Source organism: Salmo salar, chromosome ssa20, assembly GCF_905237065.1.
Source record: "Salmo salar chromosome ssa20, Ssal_v3.1, whole genome shotgun sequence".
Lineage (NCBI taxonomy): Eukaryota > Metazoa > Chordata > Actinopteri > Salmoniformes > Salmonidae > Salmo > Salmo salar.
This window is the reverse complement of record NC_059461.1, coordinates 37,200,274-37,224,120: the sequence shown is the minus strand read 5'-3', so window position 1 is coordinate 37,224,120 and position 23,847 is coordinate 37,200,274. Positions and strand designations below refer to the sequence as shown.

At 43.2% G+C, this 23,847-nt stretch overlaps 1 protein-coding gene across 2 annotated transcripts; it reads left to right on the top strand.

The window, feature by feature from the left end:
- Window positions 1-609: 609 nt before the first annotated feature.
- On the top strand, window positions 610-23,665 carry LOC106580531 (U3 small nucleolar ribonucleoprotein protein IMP4). 2 transcript variants are annotated; one of them, XM_014161711.2, is made up of 9 exons: window positions 610-771; window positions 20,592-20,700; window positions 20,860-20,943; window positions 21,094-21,203; window positions 21,469-21,601; window positions 21,920-22,074; window positions 22,175-22,269; window positions 22,381-22,454; window positions 22,658-23,665. In XM_014161711.2, the coding sequence occupies exons 1-9, from the start codon at window positions 625-627 to the stop codon at window positions 22,768-22,770; spliced, it is 1,020 nt and encodes a 339-aa protein (XP_014017186.2). In that variant the 5' UTR covers window positions 610-624; the 3' UTR covers window positions 22,771-23,665. The 2 variants fall into 2 exon arrangements, with proteins under 2 accessions (XP_014017186.2, XP_014017187.1); XM_014161712.2 differs by lacking the exon at window positions 610-771 and adding an exon at window positions 20,070-20,174.
- The last annotated feature ends 182 nt before the right edge of the window (window positions 23,666-23,847 follow it).

Below are 23,847 nucleotides of genomic sequence, written 5' to 3'. Positions count from 1 at the left end.
TCAAAGACTAGTTGATAAAATGTTCATAAGAAAGAAATGAAATGCTAATGAAAATGTTTCATAATGATGTCATTGGGCAGAGCAGGCAACAGATGGCACACAGACAGCAGAGTTGGGGACAGATATGCAGGGACAGACTGGCAGAGAGTCTCACGTAAGTTTGTTGAGTCTTTGTTTGGCAACATTATGAAAGCTTCTCTCTTTTTTAGACTTGTAAAATAGGACATAATTGCCATGGATACCCCCACTCTCAACTTAAACTAGTGACTGAACCAATATTTGTTTAAGGCAATTGTATTGCCGTTGTGATTGTGTAGTTTTGGGTAACGGTAGTTAGGAGTATGGCAAACACCTTATTTATTTTCTAGGAGACAGACTGCGAGTAAGTGAGGGTGGTGGAAGGGAGAGAGACTTCAGATGACAGTGTCACAGCCACGGCAGGACCAGGTGTCAACCATGTTGCCAGCACCACCAGTATATGGGACAGTGGTGTAACCGATGTGAAATGGCTAGCTTGTTAGCGGTGGTGCGCGCTAATCGCGTTTCAATCGGTGACGTCACTCGCGCTGAGACCGTGAAGTAGTTGTTCCCCTTGTTCCGGCTTTTGTGGCGCGATGGGTAACGATGCTTCGTGGGTGTCAGTTGTTGATGTGTGCAGAGGGTCCCTGGTTCAATCCCAGGTTGGGGCGAGGAGAGGGACGGAAGTTAAACTGTTACATTGATGCTGTTTACCCGGATCACTGGTTGTGCAGAAAAGGAGGTCAAGAGGGGGTGAGTGTAACCGATGTGAAATGGTTAGCTAGTTAGCGGTGGTGCGCGCTAATAGCGTTTCAATTGGTGACGTCACTCGATCTGAGACCGTGCATTAGTTGTTCCCCTTGCTCTGCAAGGACCGTGGCGCCTTGGGTAACGACGCAGTTGTTGATGTGCCCCAACCTGGGGGCGAGGAGAGGGACAGAAGCTAAACTGTTACAGTGTCCAGTTACCTCAGTGATGGCACAAAACCATATCAGCCACACCCACAATTTATAGAACCGCAAACTCTTGCCAACAGTGTCTTGATGTTTCAAGAGAAATGGTTTCGCGATTTCCTCTGGCTACATTATAATCCATCAATAAAAGGATGTTGTGTTTTCACTGTAGCCAAGGGTTTTCAAGCCAGCCATCTTTTGGCCAAAGAGCTGCCTTCATTAGTGCAGGATTTAGGAACTGGAGAAAAGCCATTGTAAAATTCACAGCACATCAAAACTTCCAAACCCACCACCACTTTGTAACTGTAACAGCACATCAGCTAAATCCAGTGCCCAGTTATCCAGCACGTGGACTAAACAGCAGGAAGACACAAGGCATTGCTTGATGAAAATTATTATTATTAGTTAATTATTAGCCACGGCAGGCCTCCTCACACTTGCCTCTGCTGTTCTTGGAGAGCTTGAATGCCTAAACATTTCACTGCAGAAGAAAGCTCAGACTGTCTCTGGTATGCAGGCTGCAGTCGACTGTGTGTGTGGTCATCTCTTAGGGGCAAGAGAAATGACGAAAGCTACCTTGCACTGTATGAGAAAGCAACAACATTGATTGACTCCATTGAATTCATTGAGACACACTCAAGACAATTTGCTGGCAAAGCAGTGGATCACTATAGGGCAGAATCTTTTTAAGTGTTGGATTGTGTGAAGGTTCAGTTTGGCGACCGTTTTGACCAGGACAGTCTAAACGTCCTGCAAAAGTTGGAAAGAGCACTTCTCACGGGGGAGTTGGATGAGTCTCTATATCAGTACCCTGAGCTGAACATAGATTTTCTTTCGCAACAAATACCCCTGTAGCAGCAGTGGAGAGGCAGCAGAGGATCTCAGGAGGCTTCCAGTGGAGGTGCGGGGGTTGTTTGACCAAGTTGAGGTGCTGATCAGAATTTTGTTTGTAGTGCCAGTGTCTTCATGTGAGGCTGAGAGGAGTTTCAGTGCACTCCGCAGGTTGGAGACTTGGCTACGGGCTAGCATGGACCAAGAGAGACTGAACAGCGTAGTTGTAATATACATAAAGACAGGCTGGACAGTCTCAAGAGGGAAAATATCTGCCAGCAATTTGTTGGATCCATTGAAACCCGCAAACATATGTTTGGTTCTTTTGTTCATTAGTTCAGTAGTGTGTATAGCAGTAGATCTCAACCTTTTTTGGGTACAGGAACACCTTCATATTTTGAGGCAAGGCAGGCAAGGTTTTGAGTGGTCCTCAGGGACCCCCACCCCCTCTATATGTAAAGTTATTGAAAACCTTGTGGTACTGAATACGTTCATTACACTTTTATTTCACGGACCACTTGCAATTACACCAGAGACCCGTAGGGGTCCACGGACCCCTGTTTGAGAACCCCTGGTGTAAAGTATGATAAACTCAGCAAAAAAATTAACTTTTTCAGGACCCTGTCGTTCAAAGATAAATCGTTAAAATCCAAATAACTTCAGATCTTCATTGTAAAGGGTTTAAACACTGTTTCCCATGCTTGTTCAATGAACCATAAACAATTAATGAACATGCACCTGTGGAACGGTCGTTAAGACACTAACAGCTTACAGACGGTAGGCAGTTAAGGTCACAGTTCTGAAAATTTAGGACACTAAAGAGGCCTATCTACTGACTCTGAAAAACACAACAAAAAAAAGATGCCCAGGGTCCCTACTCATCTGCGTGAACGTGCCTTAGGCATGCTGCAAGGAGGCATGAGGACTGCAGATGTGGCCAGGGCAATAAATTGCAATGTCCGTACTGTAAGACGCCTAAGACAGCGCTACAGGGAGACAGGACGGACAACTGATCGTCCTCACAGTGGCAGACCACGTGTAACAACACCTGCACAGGATCGGTACAGGATCAGTACATCCGAACATCACACCTGATCCCATTTACTGAAGTGGTTAACAGAGTGTACCACAATGTACACAGGCCCAAAAACACAGAATGAAATTCTGAACATCATGGCCAATACAGTCATTCGAGGACAGGTACAGGACGGCAACAACAACTGCCCGAGTTACACCAGGTACGCACAATCCCTCCATCAGTGCTCAGACTGTCCGCTATAGGCTGAGAAAGGCTGGACTGAGGGCTTGTAGGCCTGTTGTAAGGCAGGTCCTCACCAGACATCACTGGCAACAATGTCGCCTATGGGCACAAACCCACCATCGCTGGACCAGACAGGACTGGACTGGAAAAAAGTGCTCTTCACTGACGAGTCGCGGTTTTGTCTCACGAGGGGTGATGGTCGGATTTGCGTTTATCGTCTATCGAGCATTACACCAAGGCCTGTACTCTGGAGCGGGATCGATTTGGAGGTGGAGGGTCCATCATGGTCTGGGGCGGTGTGTCATAGCATCATCGGACTGAGCTTGTTGTCATTGCAGGCAATCTCAACTTGCGTTACAGGGAAGACATCCTCCTCCCTCATGTGGTACCCTTCCTGCAGGCTCATCCTGACATGACCCTCCAGCATGACAATGCCACCAGCCATACTGCTCGTTCTGTGTGTGATTTCCTGCAAGACAGGAATGCCAGTGTTCTGCCATGGCCAGCGAAAAGCCCAGATCTCAATCCCATTGAGCACGTCTGGGACCTGTTGGATCAGAGGGTGAGGGCTAGGGCCATTCCACCCAGAAATGTCCAGGAACTTGCAGGTGCCTTGATGGAAGAGTGGGGTAACATCTCACAGCAAGAACTGGCAAATCTGGTGCAGTCCATGAGGAGGAGATGCACTGCAGTACTTAATGCAGCTGGTGGCCACACCAGATACTGACTGTTACTTTGGATTTTGACTCCCCCTTTGTTCAGGGACACATTATTCCATTTCTGTTAGTCACATGTGTCACAGTACTTAATGCAGCTGGTGGCCACACCAGATACTGACTGTTACTTTTGATTTTGACCCACCCTTTGTTCAGGGACACACTGTGCCATTTCTGTTTGTCACATGTCTGTGGAACTTGTTCAGTTGTTGAATCTTATGTTCATACAAATATTTACACATGTTAAGTTTGCTGAAAATAAACACAGTTGCCAGTGAGAGGACATTTTTTTTTTGCTGAGTTTTTGTTATTTTGTTTAGTAGTTCTTAGTTTTTAGTGCATGAAAGTACACTTACTAATGATTTATTTTGTTATTTTATTTAAAATTGCATACTTTATGTGACATACTTGTCCAAAGCTGTTGTTTGAAGAGTTAAGACACTGAACAATAAATAAGTATTTTTGAAGGATATTTTGGTTGATTTGTCACGTTCTGACCTGTAATGGTAGGATTTGTTAGTGTTTAGTTTGGTCAGGACGTGGCAGGGGGTATTTGTTTTATGTGGTTCAGGGTGGTTGTGTGTATGTGTCCATGTAGAGAGGTGTATTTGATTTATTAGTCCAGGGTTTTGGTTATTGTTCTATGTTAGTTTATTTCTATGTTCTGTCTAGTCATTTGTATTTCTATGTTTAGTTAATTGGTGTTGGGGCCTTCAGTTGGAGGCAGCTGTCTATCGTAGCCTCTGATTGAAGGTCCTATAATTAGGGGTGTGTTTGTATTGTGGTTAGTTGTATTCTGTTTTGTGCTTGTCACCTGACAGAACTGTTAGTGTCGTTTCTGTTAATTGTATACATGTTTATTTTGTTTCTCCTTCTTATATATTAAAAAGAGAAGATGAGTATACACTTCCCTGTTGCGTCTTGGTCCTCCACACACGACACTCGTTACATTATTTATTTGGGTTATTCATTGAAGTAGTTATTTCGCTTTTAGAACTGTACTTATTTTGAGCTTTTTGTTCTTGTAAAGACATTTACATTACATTTAAGTCATTTAGCAGACGCTCTTATCCAGAGCGACTTACAAATTGGTGCATTCACCTTATGATATCCAGTGGAACAACCACTTTACAATAGTGCATCTAAATCTTTTAGGGGGGGGGTTAGAAGGATTAGTTTATCCTATCCTAGGTATTCCTTAAAGAGGTGGGGTTTAAAGCTATTGTAGTCGACTCAGGCCAGTGGAACATATTTAATGACTATATAAATGTATCAGAAAAAGTAAAATAAAAAGGTCAATTCAATACTGAGACCAACTTTGATGGTTCTCAATGGAGATTATTTTAGATGAGATCGCAGCATTCTCATTGTATTTACGAAAACTGCACCCATACAGTGTACAGTACCATTGCCAACTACTGGCCTTTATTGGTATTGCTGGTTGTAAATACAAATACCTGCATACATACTGGACTGATAAGGAACACTGCGATAACTATTATTAGTAGTAGTATTATAATGATTTAAACATTTTAACAAGTTGGGACAACACTTCAGTTAACTACCTATCAATTATCCAGTAGTAGTAATTATGGTTCCTCAATATACATTTAGCCTATGTTGTTATGTGTTACAGCACTACTTTTGGTGTCCCCCTCAGGAATTGCTCTTGAGAAAATTTCATGTAATTGTCCCCTCCAAAGTTTATCAACTTTTTGCCTCTGCATTCGATAGCGTTTCAGAATTCGCCGATAAATTGGTTCACATGGAAAACTAAAGGCATAGAAACCATAAATTACTTGGTAATAGGAAACACAATTATTTCCATGGCAGAATAAAAAAGCAAATTTGGACTGGCCAATGTAGATATTTTCAAATACATGCAACATAAAAATGTCATGTCACGAAATGTCGATTTGAAATCATTTGGACATCAGCGCAATGTTGAGGGAATCCTATTTGAGTCTGGAAATGATATTCATTTGACAGGTAAGATTCTATTGGGACCAAGACTTAAAAATAACTGATACTGGCACAAGATGGATGGAATGTTGGAAAATACAGTAAACTAAAATGTACGCTTAATCCAGTATAAACTAATTTATCGAATTTATTATACAAGTGACAAAATCACAAATTCTACAGTGGGTTGGACGATACACTATATATACAAAAGTATGTGGACACCTCGGGCTAGGCACCTTAGTTCCAGTGAAGGGAAATCTTAACACTATAGCATACAATTACATTCTAGACGATTCTGTGCTTCCAACTTTCTGGCAACAGTTTGGGGAAGGCCCTTTCCTGTTTCAAAATTACATTGCCCCCGTGCACAAATCGAGGTCCATACAAAAATGGTTTGTCGAGATCGTTGTGGAAGAACTTCACTGGCCTGCACAGAGCCCTGAACTCAACCCCATCAAATATCTTTGGGATGAATTGGAACACCGACTGCCAGCCAGGCCTAATCGCCCAACATTAGTGCCTGACCTCGCTAATGCTATTGTGGCTGAATGGAAGCAAGTCCCCCTGCAAAGTTCCAACATCTAGTTGAAAGCCTTCCCAAAAGGGTGAAGGTTTTTATAGCAGCAAAGGGGGGACAAACTCCATATTAATGCCCATGATTTTGGAATGAGATGTTCAACGAGCAGATGTCCACATACCTTTGGTCATGTAGTGCACTTTTCTCATCAGTCATCTTGAAAAAATGCATACTTAAAACCTTTTACTGCAGTGGGCTAAATCAGGGTCGCACAGACTGTTTCGTTGTAGTCCAATCTACTTTGAAACAAAAGTATACACCTCACACACATGGTTATGGGTTAAAAAAAGAAGACACCTGTACCGGGGTTCAATTTTAGGACCCCTTTAGGTCTATATATATATATATTAGTATATAGTATATATACTGCTCAAAAAAATAAAGGGAACACTTAAACAACACAATGTAACTCCAAGTCAATCACACTTCTGTGAAATCAAACTGTCCACTTAGGAAGCAACACTGATTGACAATACATTTCACATGCTGTTGTGCAAATGGAATAGCCAACAGGTGGAAATTATAGGCAATTAGTAAGACACCACCAATAAAGGAGTGGTTCTGCAGGTGGTGACCACAGACCACTTCTCAGTTCCTATGCTTCCTGGCTGATGTTTTGGTCACTTTTGAATGCTGGCGGTGCTTTCACTCTAGTGGTAGCATGAGACGGAGTCTACAACCCACACCAGTGGCTCAGGTATTGCAGCTCATCCAGGATGGCACATCAATGCGAGCTGTGGCAAGAAGGTTTGCTGTGTCTGTCAGCGTAGTGTCCAGAGCATGGAGGCGCTACCAGGAGACAGGCCAGTACATCAGGAGACGTGGAGGAGGCCGTAGGAGGGCAACAACCCAGCAGCAGGACCGCTACCTCCGCCTTTGTGCAAGGAGGAGCACTGCCAGAGCCCTGCAAAATTACCTCCAGCAGGCCACAAATGTGCATGTGTCTGCTCAAACGGTCAGAAACAGACTCCATGAGGGTGGTATGAGGGCCTGACGTCCACAGGTGGGGGTTGTGCTTACAGCCCAACACCGTGCAGGACGTTTGGCATTTGCCAGAGAACACCAAGATTGGAAAATTCGCCACTGGCGCCCTGTGCTCTTCACAGATGAAAGCAGGTTCACACTGAGCACATGTGACAGACGTGACAGAGTCTGGAGACGCCGTGGAGAATGTTCTGCTGCCTGCAACATCCTCCAGCATGACCGGTTTGGCGGTGGGTCAGTCATGGTGTGGGGTGGCATTTCTTTGGGGGGCCGCACAGCCCTCCATGTGCTCGCCAGAGGTAGCCTGACTGACATTAGGTACCGAGATGAGATCCTCAGACCACTTGTGAGACCATATGCTGGTGCGGTTAGCCCTGGTTTCCTCCTAATGCAAGACAATGCTAGACATCATGTGGCTGGAGTGTGTCAGCAGTTCCTGCAAGAGGAAGGCATTGATGCTATGGACTGGCCCGCCCGTTCCCCAGACCTGAATCCAATTGAGCACATCTGGGACATCATGTCTCGCTCCATCCACCAACGCCACATTGCACCACAGACTGTCCAGGAGTTGGCGGATGCTTTAGTCCAGGTCTGGGAGGAGATCCCTCAGGAGACCATCCGCCACCTCATCAGGACCATGCCCAGGCGTTGTAGGGAGGTCATACAGGCACGTGGAGGCCACACACACTACTGAGCCTCATTGTCACAGTTGTCGTAGTGATGAGACCAAAACGCAGCAGGTATGTGTATGCTCATCTTGACGTTTAAAAATTCAAAATGAACACAAAAATAACAAAAGAACTAACGATCAACAAAACAGTCTGGCAAGGCACAAGGCTAAACACAGAACAATCTCTCACAAATGACAAACACAAACACACCCTAATATATGGGACTCTCAATCAAAGGCAAATAGACAACACCTGCCTTCAACTGAGAGTCCCAACCCCAATTAACCAAACATAGAAACAGACACACTAGACTAAACATAGAATACATGAAAATCAAACAGTGCCCCAAAACCCCGGAATACTTAAATCAAATGCCCCTTCAACAAACACACCACCGCGAACCACATAAAACGAATACCCTCTGCCACGTCCTGACCAAACTACAATGGCAATTAACCCTTATACTGGCCAGGACGTGACACTCATTTTGACTTGTTTTAAGGACATTACATCAAAGTTGGATCAGCCTGTAGTGTGTCTCCAACCTCGGGTTATATCGTGACAGTACCCCCCCCAAAGGTGCTAACCCCGGAAGCACCTCAAGAATAACAAAACCCCAAACAACAACAAAAAATCCCCCTAAACTAAAGGGAGGGAAGGGAGGGTGGCTGCCGTCACCGACGGCACTTGTGCTACACCCCCCCTCCCCAACCCACCTATGCAGGTGGTGGTTCAGGCTCCGGCCTATTGTCCTCCAGAGTGCCGACCGACCCGATCAGCCTCGGACCGTAGGCAGACTCCCCCTGCTCCGGATCATGGGCAGACCTCCACCTCTCCACCCTGTATGCAGACTCAGCAATTAAACAGTTAATCTCTTTAAGTTCTGAATTGTCAAGCTTACTCAGTTCAAGGTTGCTGCTAGACTCCCTTGGGTTTTGGTCATCGGCAGACTCTGGGCCGATGGGCCACTCTGGCAGCTCCGGGCAGTCTGGCCACTCTGACAGCTCCGGGCAGTCTGGCCACTCTGGCAGCTCCGGGCAGTCTGGCCACTCTGGCAGCTCCGGGCAGTCTGGCCACTCTGGCAGCTCCGGGCAGTCTGGCCACTCTGGCAGCTCCGGGCAGTCTGGCCACTCTGGCAACTCCGGGCAGTCTGGCCACTCTGGCAGCTCCGGGCAGTCTGGCCACTCTGGCGGCTCCTGACTGGCGGGCGGCTCTGGCGGCTCCTGACTGGCGGGCGGCTCTGGCGACTCCTGACTGGCGGGCGGCTCTGGCGACTCCTGACTGACGGGCGGCTCTGGCGACTCCTGACTGACGGGCGGCTCTGGCGACTCCTGACTGACGGGCGGCTCTGGCGACTCTTGACTGACGGGCGGCTCTGGCGACTCTTGACTGACGGGCGGCTCTGGCGACTCTTGACTGACGGGCAGCCTTGGCGACTTCGGACTGGGATGACGCACTTGAAGCCTGGTGCGTGGTGCTGGTACTGGACGTACCAGACTGGGAACACGTACCTCCAGGCTAGTGCGGGGAGCGGGAACAGGACGAGTCGGACTGGGCTGACGCACTTCCGGGTCCGCACGAGAGACAGGAACTGGAAACACCGGGCTATGGAGGCGCACAGGCGGTCTTGATCTTACCTCCTGCACAACCCGTCCTGGCTGGATGGAACTAGTAGCCCTGTCCGAGCGGGGTGCTTGTACAGGGCAGACTGGGCTGTGCAGGGGCCTGATGGTTGCTGTGCGTAGAGCGGGAGTTGGGTAGCCTGGTCCTTGGAGGCGTACCGGCGACCAGATGCGCTGCGCAGGCATCCTCCTACCAGGCTGGATGCCCACTCTAGCACGGCACCTGCGAGGGGCTGGAATAACTCGCACCGGACTGTGTGTGCGTATGGGTGAGATTGTGCGCTCTTCCGCAAAACATGGCGCCCTCCACCTCATACGCTCCTCCATATAATCACGGGTAGCTGGCTTCTGGCTCTTCCTTGGCCTAGCCAAACTACCCGTGTGCCCCCCAAATTTTTTTTTATTTGGGGTGCCTCTCGTGCTTCAACGCCAGTCATGTTCCTCGGTAACGTTCCCGGTCCTTACCAGCCTTTCTCCATGGGCCCTCTCCAGCCACAATCTGGTCCCAAGTCCATTTCTCACGAGTGTCCCTGTAAAAATCCCTTTCTTCAGCGTAGTCCATATAATTCGTGTTCTGCTCCTTCTTCCGCTGCTTGGTCCTGGTTTGGTGGGAGATTCTGTCACAGTTGTCGTAGTGATGAGACCAAAACGCAGCAGGTATGTGTATGCTCATCTTGACGTTTAATAAATTCTAAATGAACACAAAAATAACAAAAGAACTAACGATCAACAAAACAGTCTGGCAAGGCACAAGGCTAAACACAGAACAATCTCCCACAAATGACAAACACAAACACACCCTAATATATGGGACTCTCAATCAAAGGCAAATAGACAACACCTGCCTTCAACTGAGAGTCCCAACCCCAATTAACCAAACAAACATCGTTACACTTCATGATTGTGTCCCACTTGTTGTTGATTCTTCACAAAAAATTACAGTTTTATATCTTTATGTTTGAAGCCTGAAATGTGGCAAAAGGTTGAAAAGTTCAAGGGGGCCGAATACTTTCGCAAGGCACTGTATGTATATATATATATATATATTATTTTTTGAATATGGACTTTTAACTATAGCCCATAAACGCGTTGAATAACACATTCATAAGGTTTTTAACTAATATGACCACTCTTTGGACTCATCTGAAGGTAACCTGTACCAGTTACCAGTTTTAAAAACTGGCACCGGTTACCTTCAGACAAGTCCATAGAGTGGTCATATTAGTTTGTATGCCAAACCGTTCGGAAGCTAAAGACGTTTTCGTGAGAAAACCGATTTTCGCAGTTGCGGAAGGCTGACGTTAATGCCTCGATCACACCAACAGAGCTTGCGAAAAATGGTAAGCAGCATCATCTGGATATGTGTACAACAAAAGTTCAACTTTTACCTTCTGCTACCATTTCTGTCAAGCCGTCTACGCATACAGTTTGATAAAGTCAGTGTATGCAGCACACAGAACGCAAACGCAGGGTTCCATTGGAAATTAATGTACTTCTGGTGTACCAAAATGCAGTAATTCTGTCTGTGTGATCAAGGCACAAAAGCCAATTTAGAGGCTTTACATGGTCAATCCTCCTGAGGCATGCGGAGGCCAAATCAAGCTCTGTACCGCATCGCTGTGCGCTTCTCAAATGTTATAACAATGATTGGTTGACGATAGGTGGGGGCGCCAGCTCCTGTATAAACACAAACTCACTTCCTTGACAACTTCCTTCACAACAGCTCTGCTCTACAGCCGACCGAGCATAGCGCAGTGTTGCAATGTCGTGTCATAAAAGGGGCATCTTCTATACGCTCCGTTATTCAACGCAGATTTTTCTACATGGAAATTGAAACCCGACAGATGTATCATTTCTTGTGAAGACTAGGGGCAGTATTGAGTGAGTTTTTCAACGGAAGTCCTGCCCCTGTGTCTACAACACTTTTTTTCTACACAGAAGAGACATTCTGCTACTTTTGGTAGGAAAGCTGGCGGAAGTGGATGCTGAGTTCGAATCAAGCAGCGCGTCAAGCATAATTGGTGAAGACGAATGTTCTGAATGGACAACAGTAGTAGCGAAATCTGGGAAAAAAAATGAAATTGTCTAAAATTGGAGTAGAGGATACGTGTATGAATGATAATGAATCGCTTCTTGTTGGGATGCATTTTTTGAGTAAGGATGCATATGTGGTAAACTCGTTTGAGGTGTCGAAAATGAGTCTGTCAGTGACCAATAACATGGCGCCGGAAGAAATGGCAGCAGTTTTACGGGCGCCCAACCAATTGTGCTATTATGTGTTGTTGTTTTTTCGTGTTATTTGTAACTTATTTTATACATAATGATTCTGCAACCGTATCTTACGGCAAAAAAAGAGCTTCTGGATATCAGGACAGCGATCACTCACCTCAGATTAGACAAAGATTTTTACTACATCAAAGACGACGCACAAGACATTCTCCAAACACCCCACAGGACCGACATCCCCGTTATTTGCAAGCGGAAGCGACGCAGGTACAGAGGACAAAGATCCGGATGCCTGGTCAGGACCCGGCGAAGGCGACTGGGAAAGCTGACGTTACCGTCAATACTACTCGCCAATGTGCAATCATTGGACAATAAATTACACGAGGTACGATCACGAATATCCTACCAACGGGACATCAAGAACTGTAATATCCTATGTTTCACGGAATCGTGGCTGAATGACGACATGGATATTCAGCTTGCGTGATATACGCTGCACCGGCAAGATAGAACAGCACACTCCGGTAAGACAAGGGGGGGGCGGCGGCGGCGGTCTCTGCATATTTGTAAACAACAGCTGGTGCACGAAATCTAAGGAAGTCTCTAGATTTTGCTCGCCTGAAGTAGAGTATATTGTGATAAATTGCAGGCCACACTACTTGCCTAGAGAGTTTTCAGCTATACTTTTCGTGGCTGTTTATTTACCACCACAGACAGGAAGCACCAGTGACTCGGTCTATAAAAAAGTGGTCAGATGAAGCAGATGATAAACTACAGGACTGTTTTGCTATCACAGACTGGAACATGTTCCGGGATTCTTCCGATGGCATTGAGGAGTACACCACATCAGTCACTGGCTTTATCAATAAGTACATCGAGGACGTCGTCCCCACAGTGACTGTACGTACATACCCCAACCAGAAGCCATGGATTACAGGCAACATTCGCACTGAGCTAAAGGGTAGAGCTGTTGCTTTCAAGGTGCGGGACTCTAACCCAGAAGCTTACAAGAAATCCTGCTATGCCCTGCGACGAACCATCAAACAGGCAAAGCGTCATTACAGGGCTAAGATTGAATCATACTACACTGGCTCCGACGCTCGTCTTATGTGGCAGGGCTTGCAAACTATTACAGACAACAAAGGGAAGCACAGCTGCGAGCTGCCCAGTGACACGAGCCTACCAGACGAGCTAAATCACTTCTATGCTCGCTTCGAGGAAAGCAACACTGAGGCATGCATGAGAGCATCAGCTGTTCCGGACGACTGTGTGATCACGCTCTCTGTAGCCGACATGAGTAAGACCTTTAAACAGGTCAACATACACAAGGCTGCGGGGCTAGACGGATTACCAGGACGTGTGCTCCGGGCATGTGCTGACCAACTGGCAGGTGTCTTCACTGACATTTTGAACATGTCCCTGATTGAGTCTGTAATACCAACATGTTTCAAGCGGACCACCATAGTCCCTGTGTCCAAGAACACAAAGGCAACCTGCCTAAATGACTACAGACCCGTAGCACTCACATCCGTAGCCATGAAGTGCTTTGAAAGGTTGGTAATGGCTCACATCAACACCATTATCCCAGAAACCCTACACCCACTCCAATTTGCATACCGCCCAAACAGATCCACAGATGATGCCATCTCTATTGCACTCCACACTGCCCTTTCCCACCTGGACAAAAGGAACACGTATGTGAGAATGCTATTCATTGACTACAGCTCAGCGTTCAACACCATAGTACCCTCAAAGCTCATCACTAAGCTAAGGATCCTGCGACTAAGAGGTAGACCGATTAATCGGAATGGCCGATTAATTAGGGCCGATTTCAAGTTTTCATAACAATCAGTATTCAGTATTTCTGGTCACCGATTTGCCTATTTAATTTTTTTTAAAACACCTTTATTTAACTAGGCAAGTCAGATTAAGAACACATTCTTATTTTCAATGACGGCCTAGGAACGGGGGTTAACTGCCTTGTTCAGGGGGGATTCGGGGATTCGTTTTTTGCAACCTTCCGGTTACTAGTCCAACGCTCTAACCACCTGCCTTACATTGCACTCCACGAGGAGCCTGCATGGCAGGCTGACTACCTGTTACGCGAGGGCAGCAAGAAGCCAAGGTAGGTTGCTAGCTAGCATTAAACTTATCTTACAAAAAAGATCAATCTTAAAATAATCACTAGTTAACTACACATGGTTGATGATATTACTAGTTTATCTAACGTGTCCTGTGTTGCATATAATCGATGCTGTGCCTGTTAATTTCTCATCGAATCACAGCCTACTTCGACAAACCGGTGATGATTTAACAAGCGCATTTGCGAAAAAAGCACTGTCGTTGCACCAATGTACCTAACCATAAACATCAATGCCTTTCTTTAAAATCAATACACAAGTATATATTTTAAACCTGCATATTTAGTTAACCTCTTTCGGTTCACACTATTCAACAGCCAGTGAAAAATCAGAGCGCCAAATTCAAAACCACAAAATGTCATAATTCAAAGTTCTCAAACACAGGACTATTTTACACCATTTTATAGATACACTTCTCCTGAATCGAACCACGTTGTCCGATTTCAAAAAGTCTTTACAGTGAAAGCAAAACATTAGATTATGTTAGGAGAGTACATAGACACAAATAACAACATAGCCATTTTCCAAGCAACTAGATGCATCACAAATACTCAAAACACAGCTAAATGAAGCACTAACCCTTTGACGATCTTCATCAGATGACACTTCTAGGACATCATGTTACACAATACATGCATTTTTTGTTCGATCAAGTTCATATTTATATCAATAAACCCCATTTTACATTGGCGCGTGACGTTCAGAAAATATTTTGCCTCCAATACTTCTGGTGAATCAGCACAACAATTTACAAAAATACTCGTCATAAACGTTGATAAAATATTAAACTGTCATTCAAAGAATTATAGATGAACATCTCCTTTATGCTAACGCTGTGACAGATTTCAAAAAAGCTTCAAGAGGAAAGCACACTTTGCAATAATCTGAGTACTGCGCTCAGAAAAATACACTAGGCAATACAGATACCCGCCATTTTGGAGTCATCTAAAATATTAAATAGCATTAGAAATATTCACTTACCTTTGATGATCTTCATCAGAAGGCACTTCCAGGAATCCCAGGTTCACAATAAATGTTGCTTTGTTTGATAAAGTCCATAATTTATGTCCAAATAGCTCCTTGTTGTTAGCGCGTTCAGTTAGCTACTCCAAGTGTAGGAAGCGCGCGGAAAATGTCACGACGAAAAGTAAAAAAGTTATATTTACGTTCGTTCAAACATGTCAAACGTTGTATAGCATCAATCTTTAGGGCCTTTATAACATGAAACTTCAGTAATATTCCAACAGGACGATTCCATTGTCTTGAAAAACGTTTTGGAACACAGCTACCTCTCAAGTGAATGCGCGCCAATGAACTGATGTCCTTCCCTGGGTCACCAACTTTCCCACCTTCTTGTTGGCTCTCTGTTCATCATAGACGCCTCAAACAACTTTCTAAAGACTGTTGACATCTAGTGGAAGCCTTGAGAAGTGCAAAAATGAACCCTAAGTTACTGTGTGTTCGATTGGCAATGACTTGAAAGGACTACAAGCACCAGAATTCTCACTTCCTGGTTCGATTTTTCTCAGGTTTTTGCCTGCCATATGAGTTCTGTTATACAAACAGACATCATTCAAACAGTTTTAGAAACTTCAGAGTGTTTTCTATCCAAATCTACTAATAATATGCATATTCTAGTTCCTGGGCCCGAGTAGTAGGCTGTTTAATTTGGGTACATTTTTCATCCGGCCGTGAAAATACTGCCCCCTACCCTAGAGAGGTTAATATTGCCTGCTAACATGAATTTGTGTCACTTCTCTAGCGTTCCGTGCAAGCAGTCAGGGTATATACAGCAGTTTGGGCCGCCTGGCTCATTGCGGACTGTGTGAAGTCCATTTTTTCCTAACAAAGGCCGTAATTAATTTGCCAGAATTGTACATAATTATGACATAACTTTGAAGGTTGTGCAATGTAACAGGAATATTTAGACTTAGGGATGCCACCCGTTAGATAAAATACGGAACGGTTCCGTATTTCACTGAAATAATAAACGTTTCGTTTTCGAAATGATGATTTCCGGATTTGACCATATTAATGACCAAAGGCTCGTATTTCTGTGTGTTATTATGTTATAATTAAGTCTATGATTTGATATTTGATAGAGCAGTCTGACTGAGCGATGGTAGGCAGCAGCAGGCTCGTAAGCATTCATTCAAACAGCACCTTCGTGCATTTTGCCAGCAGCTCTTCGCAATTCTTCTAGCATTGCGCTGTTTATGACTTCAAGCCTATCAACTCCCAAGATTAGGCTGGTGTAACCGATGTGAAATGGCTAGCTAGTTAGCGGGTGCGCGCTAATAGCGTTTCAAACGTCACTCGCTCTGAGACTTGGAGTAGTTGTTCCTCTTGCTCTACATGGGTAACTCTGCTTCGAGGGTGGCTGTTGTCGATGTGTTCCTGGTTTGAGCCCAGGTAGGAGCGAGGAGAGGGACGGAAGCTATACTGTTATACTGGCAATACTAAAGTGCCTACAAGAACATCCAATAGTCAAAGGTACATGAAATACAAATCGTATAGAGAGAAATAGTCCTATAATTCCTATAATAACTACAGCCCAAAACTTCTTACCTGGGAATACTGAAGACTCATGTTAAAAGGAACCACCAGCTTTCATATGTTCTCATGTTCTGAGCAAGGAACTTAAAAGTTAGCTTTTTTTACATGGCACATATTGCACTTTTACTTTCTTCTCCAACACTTTGTTTTTGCATTATTTAAACCAAATTGAACATGTTTCATTATTTATTTGAGGCTAAATTGATAGTATTTATGTATTATATTAAGTTAAAATAAGTGTTCATTCAGTGTTGTTGTAATTGTCATTATTACAAATAAATGTTTAAAATCGGCTGATTAATCGGTATCGGCTTTTTTTTCTCGACTTCCTCTCTGGGTGGAACGCAACGAAAACAGTCCGCCCCAGAGCCCTCTGTCTCACTCCAAAAACGTGTTGTGTGCTTTTTTTCTTATTCACACGTAAGGGTGGTGGGTAATTTACAGGGGGGTTTTTGCATGATTTTTTTATATTCACTTATTTCCTCATTCTTGTTACTGGTGTTTACTTAGTTTTTTCTCTTATTTCCCCTTTCACCACACTTTACCCTGTGTTTTCCGTATCACTATTTTCCCTCTTGAGGTAGTAAATAAATATCTAAAAGGTCTGCAAATGTATTTGTACTTGTGGCAGAAAATATTACTGTTTTGAATCAGTCACTCAGTAAACTTGTACTACTTTGTAGATTAGGTTAATGTCTTGGGGGTCTGTCCTTATTGTCTACAGCTGACCACTCAATCTCACCCATGTACTATAGCAGGAAGGTCTCCACTGAAAGGCAACTACACATAACAAGGTCTAGCCTCCAAAGAATATGAAAAACTAAAACAAGGATGAAGTGACTGTCATTATTGTGATTTGTAAAGTGTGAATAAGAAGAACAGGGAAACCATTTTGTGTAGCTCAACATGACAGACATCAACCAGAATAAGAGAATGTATGTAAACACGTTTTCCAAACCACACTCCAACATTTACATGTTTTTTGGGTCCAGGAAGCTGTCTTCACTCTCCTGGACACAGGTCCCCAGTGGTTGTGGAGTGGTCAACAAACATGGGGTGGATGTACTGTGTTGATGACAGTGTTGTCAATGTCTAGTGTCCGTGGTGCAGGTAATTGTGGAGGGCCATGCAGGCCTTCACAATGGTCTCAGCTTTCTCTAGGATCCTCGCGTCTTGTAGCAAGGATCCCAAAGCAATTCTCTGAAATTCTTCTGGTTCTTGAGTGGCAGTAGCTGTAGATCTTAGTGTCATCAAGGCCAGAAGACCCTTTGAATAAAATAAGCATTTCCATTAGTATTGAACAGGAATATGAAGGCTATCAATGTACTGTAACAACTGCGTAGCATATGCTTTGGACATAGGCCCTTATTCTCTTACTAAGATGCTTGATCACTTTTATGCATATCATTACAATGTCTATATTGGTATAATTTTCACAAATGTATATAGTCACATGTATTTAATGTATCTTACCTGGATATGGTCGCATCATGTTTACCCTCAGAGGGAAGGCCTCGCATCCCACAAAGACATATGGGCTTGGTGTTTGGGTCCCCAGCAAGCACTCTGGCATTGGTAGCAGCAGCTGGCCTGCAATGAGTGGGGAGCCAAAATTGCTAGACTGACATGTAACTAGCTAGCTACTAGTATTTGTAAACAGGCATGTTGTCTTTAGCTACAGTAAAAAAGAGTGCCTCAGCCCCTCTAGCTTGGTAAGCTACTCTGGCTCCCCAAGCCCCTAGTGGATATACACTACACAAGGCGGACTTCCTCTCTGGGTGGAACGCAACGAAAACAGTCCGCTGCCCCCAAAAATCCCATTCCACCCATGTGCACGCACGTAGATCAACAGAGTGGAGCTTCGAGCGGCCTTATATATTGCGGATTGAGACGCAGCCCATGCAAAAAAACATTGCTAGCTTACACTAACAGATTTTGATGGGGATTTTTGTATTATTACATTTACATTTTAGTCATTTAGTCATACAGTGCAGTTAAATTAGATCCATAGAAAGTTATCCAAACTCTTTATACAGCATACTGTATGATGATCATGTTTTATCCAGAGCGACTTACAGTAGTGAATGCATACATTTCATACAATTTCATACATTTTTTTTTTCTTCTGTTACTTAGATTGATGCACAGGTGCATCAACAGACTCTTAAGGATTTTAACTGGTACTGGTTACCTTCAGACGTGTCCATGGAGTGGTCATATTAGTTTGTAGGCCAAACCGTTCGTACGCTACATAGCTAATTTTCAAATTGTACTTGTAGGCGTAGACCTATCAAGACATCAGTTCATGAAAAGTTTTGGGGAATTTCCCATCTCAAATATCACAACCAAATCAAATCAAATTTGTCACGTGCCAAATACAACAGGTGTAGACTTTACTGTGAAATGCTTACTTACAAGCCCTTAACCAATAATGCAGTTCAAGAAATAGAGTTAAGAAAATATTTACTAAATAAACTAAAGTAAAAAATGTAAGAAAAAGTAACACAATAAAATAACAATAACAAGGCTATATAAAGGGGGTACCGGTACCGAGTCAATGTGCGGGGGTACAGGTTAGTCGAAGTAAATTTGTACATGTAGGTAGGGGTAAAGTGACTATGCATAGATAATAAACAGTGAGTAGCAGCAGTGTAAAAACAAAGGGGGTGGGGGTGGGGGGGGGGGGTCAATGTAAATTGTCCTGGTGGCCATTTGATTAATTGTTCAGCAGTCTTATGGGTTGGGGGTAGAATCTGTTAGCATGTGAATGGCAGTAGAATTAAACTTGTTATGCATCCCAAATTGTTTCATAAAGTAGATTTAATTGTTATGAGTCATCTGTAACTTTAACTTTTCTATTTTGAAAACAGCTGACAGTGTTTTGTAACATTGTAACAAACACTTAAACAAATATGTACAGTAAGTATTGAATATCAGTTCAGTCAAAACAATATTCACTCTGTAAAACAATTTTTTGTTGCTATGCCTTCAATTTAGCTTTGGTTATTGAAATCCATCCTAGGTCAGATCAAAAACAGCAAATGTTCAAAACAAATACACAAAAAAGTCTCAAGCACTTTTTCAAAGCATATCTGGACCTTACCTGCAAGCCAGAACAGTGAAACATTTTTGTTGTTGAATGTTCAAAATATGAGATAAAACCGAGCAGAAGGTGGTTTTGTCAGTGTATGTCAGTGTCTGAGAGGGGCATGTCAGAAAATGGCCAATCAAATATATCGAGCCTTATAGAGAGCGCTTGTTTTCTTCTTCTTGTTTTTGCATAGTTGGGTTGATTTAATCACATTGAATCATATAATTAAAAGTTGTGAGTGTTTAATAGGCAAATATAGCATAGCTTAGTACACATTTAGAAATGTGAATGGAAGCTGTCCTGATATCTGTGAAAAAAAAAAAACAGCTAATGACTCAAATATGCGAACGTTAAATGCTAATGAATTTCCAATATTTGGTTCAATCAATGTTTCTTATGGCTTGTATCTGGGACTTTTATTTTCGATGGCGTGTACTTGTCATCCAGCTAGACAGTTTTGTTCACTGCCATTGGCTGTTGGCGTATCCAATGAAAAAGAGTGTTGGTGTCTTCCTTACAGCCTCCCATGCGTGTGAGTGAGTGTTAGCAAAGCAACACAATGGTAAATTTACTGAACATTTGTTTAGCTTTTAATAATCTCATATTTGCTTAAAACATCAGATTATTTCTGACTCCAGTGTAGAAATTAAACAAATATTTTGATGTCGGACACTCTGTTTCAACGTTGCTGATCCAGGTTACCATGCTAGCTAGCTTCATAGCGTTAGCTAGCTAGCTAGTTTGCTAGCCAAACACAGCCAAGTGGACATTTTGGACTGTTGTGTATTTAAGATTTTATTAGACTGATCTTTGTTGGTTTTATTTATGTTTCATGAGTCTCATGGAGAGCCACTATGTTCATTTATGCCTGGTGGTTTTTTAGTTTACATTTTTTACACTTTAATCCATGATACTGTCTTATGAATGAATGATATAGCCAATGTTCAACTGTACATGGTGTGTTTGTGTCTGATTGTAGCTTCGCCGAGAGACGAGACTGAGACGGGAGTATCTGTATAGGAAGGCCCAGGAGGACAGAGTGCGGACGATTGAGGAGAAGAAACAGAAGCTGAAATCTGCTCTTGATGGTGAGGATTGCATGTAATTCAGAAGATTGGGTGAATGATGAACAATCTGAAATGTTTTGATACTTTTTAGGATGGCAATAGGCATGGCCTTGAAAACAAGTGACAATTTGGGTAACATTAGTTAGTTCCAAGACTTTGACTCTTCTTTTTTTTTCGCAGACAATCGTCTCATCCCTACAGAGGTTCGCAGAGAAGCAGTACAGTTACAGAAATTGCTGGAGTATGACGATGAGGGAGCGGAAGGTTTGTTCCATAGAAATAAAATGACATTCTCCATATAATTCTGTTTTTTCCGCACATCAGGTTCTGCATCTGCACATCCACTGTAAATATTATGTCGCTCATGACAATGAGCAAACCAGTGACTGACTGGGAGCTTCTCTGTGTGTGCAGGTGTCAGCTCTCACATGGATGATGAGTATAAATGGGCTGGAGTGGAGGATCCAAAGGTCATGGTCACAACGTCAAGAGACCCCAGCTCTCGACTCAAGATGTTTGTCAAAGTCTGTCCCCATTATGTCTCAAGATATTGGCCCTTTCTCAATTTGTCTTTCCTTGATTCTTTGCATCCTCTTTACTCGCCTCCTTCTAAAAAGGCTTTGGAGAAGATAGGAGGCAAGGAGATAGGATTAAGGAATCGTAGAAAGATTATTTGAGAGATGCGTTCTTGTTAAATGTCTGTCCTCTGCCCAATCTCTAACACAAAGTATGTTTACAGTAATGACATCTCCTCAATTGTGCCTGATGTGTATCTTTTGCTGTTGACAGGAGGTGAAGCTGATCTTCCCAGGCGCTCAGCGTATGAACAGGGGAGGTCATGAGATCAATGCTCTGGTACAAGCCTGTAAAGCCAACAATGTTACAGACCTGGTCATTGTTCATGAAACCAGAGGACAGCCAGGTAAGCCCATCCATAACCAACACCAAATCCTCTCAATTAAGTATCATAGCCCTGCACTATTATTTCTCTAGGTTTAATAATATTAGGTGTTTGTTTAATGCGAACAGCGGTTGTAATTATCCAGTCTATTTGTGCTATATCGTGCTATTTCCTTGTCACTCCTTGCCGTGCCATGTTTGGCTTCACAAGAAAGCAATAGAGTAGGCAAGAGTGCACAAATGGATCTGGGTAGACTATAATTACTATTTCCAAGTATAAAAACACTGCATTGAGGTAACCTTAAAATAACTACTTTTATATTGCCTGTGGTATTAATAGATGGGCTGGTGGTGTGCCACCTACCTTTTGGACCAACTGCGTACTTCACCCTTTACAATGTGGTAATGAGACATGATGTGCCGGACATTGGAACCATGTCTGAGGCCTACCCCCACCTCATTTTTCACAACTTCTCCTCACGACTTGGCCAGAGGGTGAGGCTTGACACTTAACAATTCTCAATAAATAAATAAACGTATTATTTGAGTAGTGTATGCAAATGTTTGACACTGACTGTAAGTAAATCTCAATCAGGTTTCCAATATCCTCAAGTATTTGTTCCCAGTGCCTAAAGAGGACAGTAGACGAGTTGTCACATTTGCCAACCAGGAGGATTTTATATCTTTCAGGTGAGTAGGGGGATGCTTTGGATGAGCTATTTGGGAAAATGTACCTTGTGTTTTTCTGATTAATTTTCTAGACTCAGACTTATTCACTTAAAGGACCTATTTTCATTGCAGACATCACACTTACAAGAAAACGGACCACAAGAATGTTGAGTTGTCAGAAGTTGGGCCTAGATTTGAAATGAAATGTAAGTGCAATGTTTTCCCTTTCTCATCATTAGCAACATCAAAGGATTTTTTTTTTTTTTACAAGGTGGAATTTTGTATTAATTGCACTGCAGCCCCTATACCATTTGTGTATCTTCCTCTTGTGTGTGTTGATGATGTACACACATCATTATAATTGTTATATTATAAACTAGTGCTTTAACAACTGGATTTCCGTCTGTAGTGTACATGATCAAGCTTGGTACCCTGGAGAATGAGGCTACAGCGGACGTTGAGTGGCGCCACCACTCGTACACACACACTGCCAAAAAGAGGAAGTTTCTCAGCGTGGAGTAGCCTCAACCAGTATGCCCCTTTCATGGACCGCTCATGGCAAAAGCAGCCCAACCACATAGTTGCATAATGCTGTGTTAAGTTTTACACACCATTCCTCGGATATGTATTTGATGTTAATATGGTGTCAGACCATGGATAATTTCATGGAAACAGACTCTACCGGACAAGTCATGTGTAACACATTTTTACTTCAGTGGTTTTGTACTACATATGGGTCTTTTTCTATAAATAAAGGGGCCAATGTGTGACATCGGGGTAAACATTTCTAAATGGTTTGATATACATATGATTTTCTTGCAGCTTCAAATATGTAGTTTCAGGAATACGAGTCTAGATAGGCACAATGAGACCATAACTACTAGCAACAACAAAACATCTACATGTCATTCAAAATGTCACATGAAAACTGCATGTTTCTTTGTCATGCCTAGTAGGCATGTCTGTTTGTGCTTTAGTCAACTTCTCTAAAATGTATAGCCATGCTAAACCTTCCAGAAGAATGAAAAAGATAAAAGAATTTCAATATTTTTTTTAATAGTTGATATTTAATACAATGGGTTCTGTCAACAAAATGATTGACAATAATAACCACAACAAGAAATGTTCACTGGTTCCCAAGTTTATAGAAAGACACAAATTTGGGCTCCTGAGTGGCGCAGCGGTCTAAGGCACTGCATCTCAGTGCAAGAGGGGTCACTGCAGTCTCTGGTTCAAATCCAGGCTGCATCACATGCGGCCGTGATTGGGTGGCGCACAATTGGCCCAGCATTGTAAATAAGGATTTGTTCTTAACTGACTTGCCTAGTTAAATAAAAATAAATATGTACTGTATCTGAGCTAGTGACTTGCCCAGAGATGATCAACATGTGAAAATAAAAGCAGTCCCAGGTTTTAATCTTGTTTTTACTTGCTCATATGATACAAACCACCTTCCCACTTTACTGTAAAAAAATTAGGATCATACAAACTGTACATTTGCTTTATCACAGAATGAGGCCCAACCTCCATTTATTGCATGTAGCTATTTTGCTATTTAAAATTAATAGTTATGGATGTGCCGTTTAATGTGGTACATTC

What these genes read in the sequence shown, in the direction of transcription:
- LOC106580531 (XM_014161711.2), top strand. Translation starts at nt 625, where the DNA reads ATGCTTCGTGGGTGTCAGTTGTTGATGTGTGCAGAGGGTCCCTGGTTC. An exon ending in TGACGATGAGGGAGCGGAAG is followed by an intron (nt 20,944 to 21,093) that starts GTTTGTTCCATA and finishes CTGTGTGTGCAG; the next exon opens with GTGTCAGCTCTCACATGGAT. An exon ending in GACTCAAGATGTTTGTCAAA is followed by an intron (nt 21,204 to 21,468) that starts GTCTGTCCCCAT and finishes TGCTGTTGACAG; the next exon opens with GAGGTGAAGCTGATCTTCCC.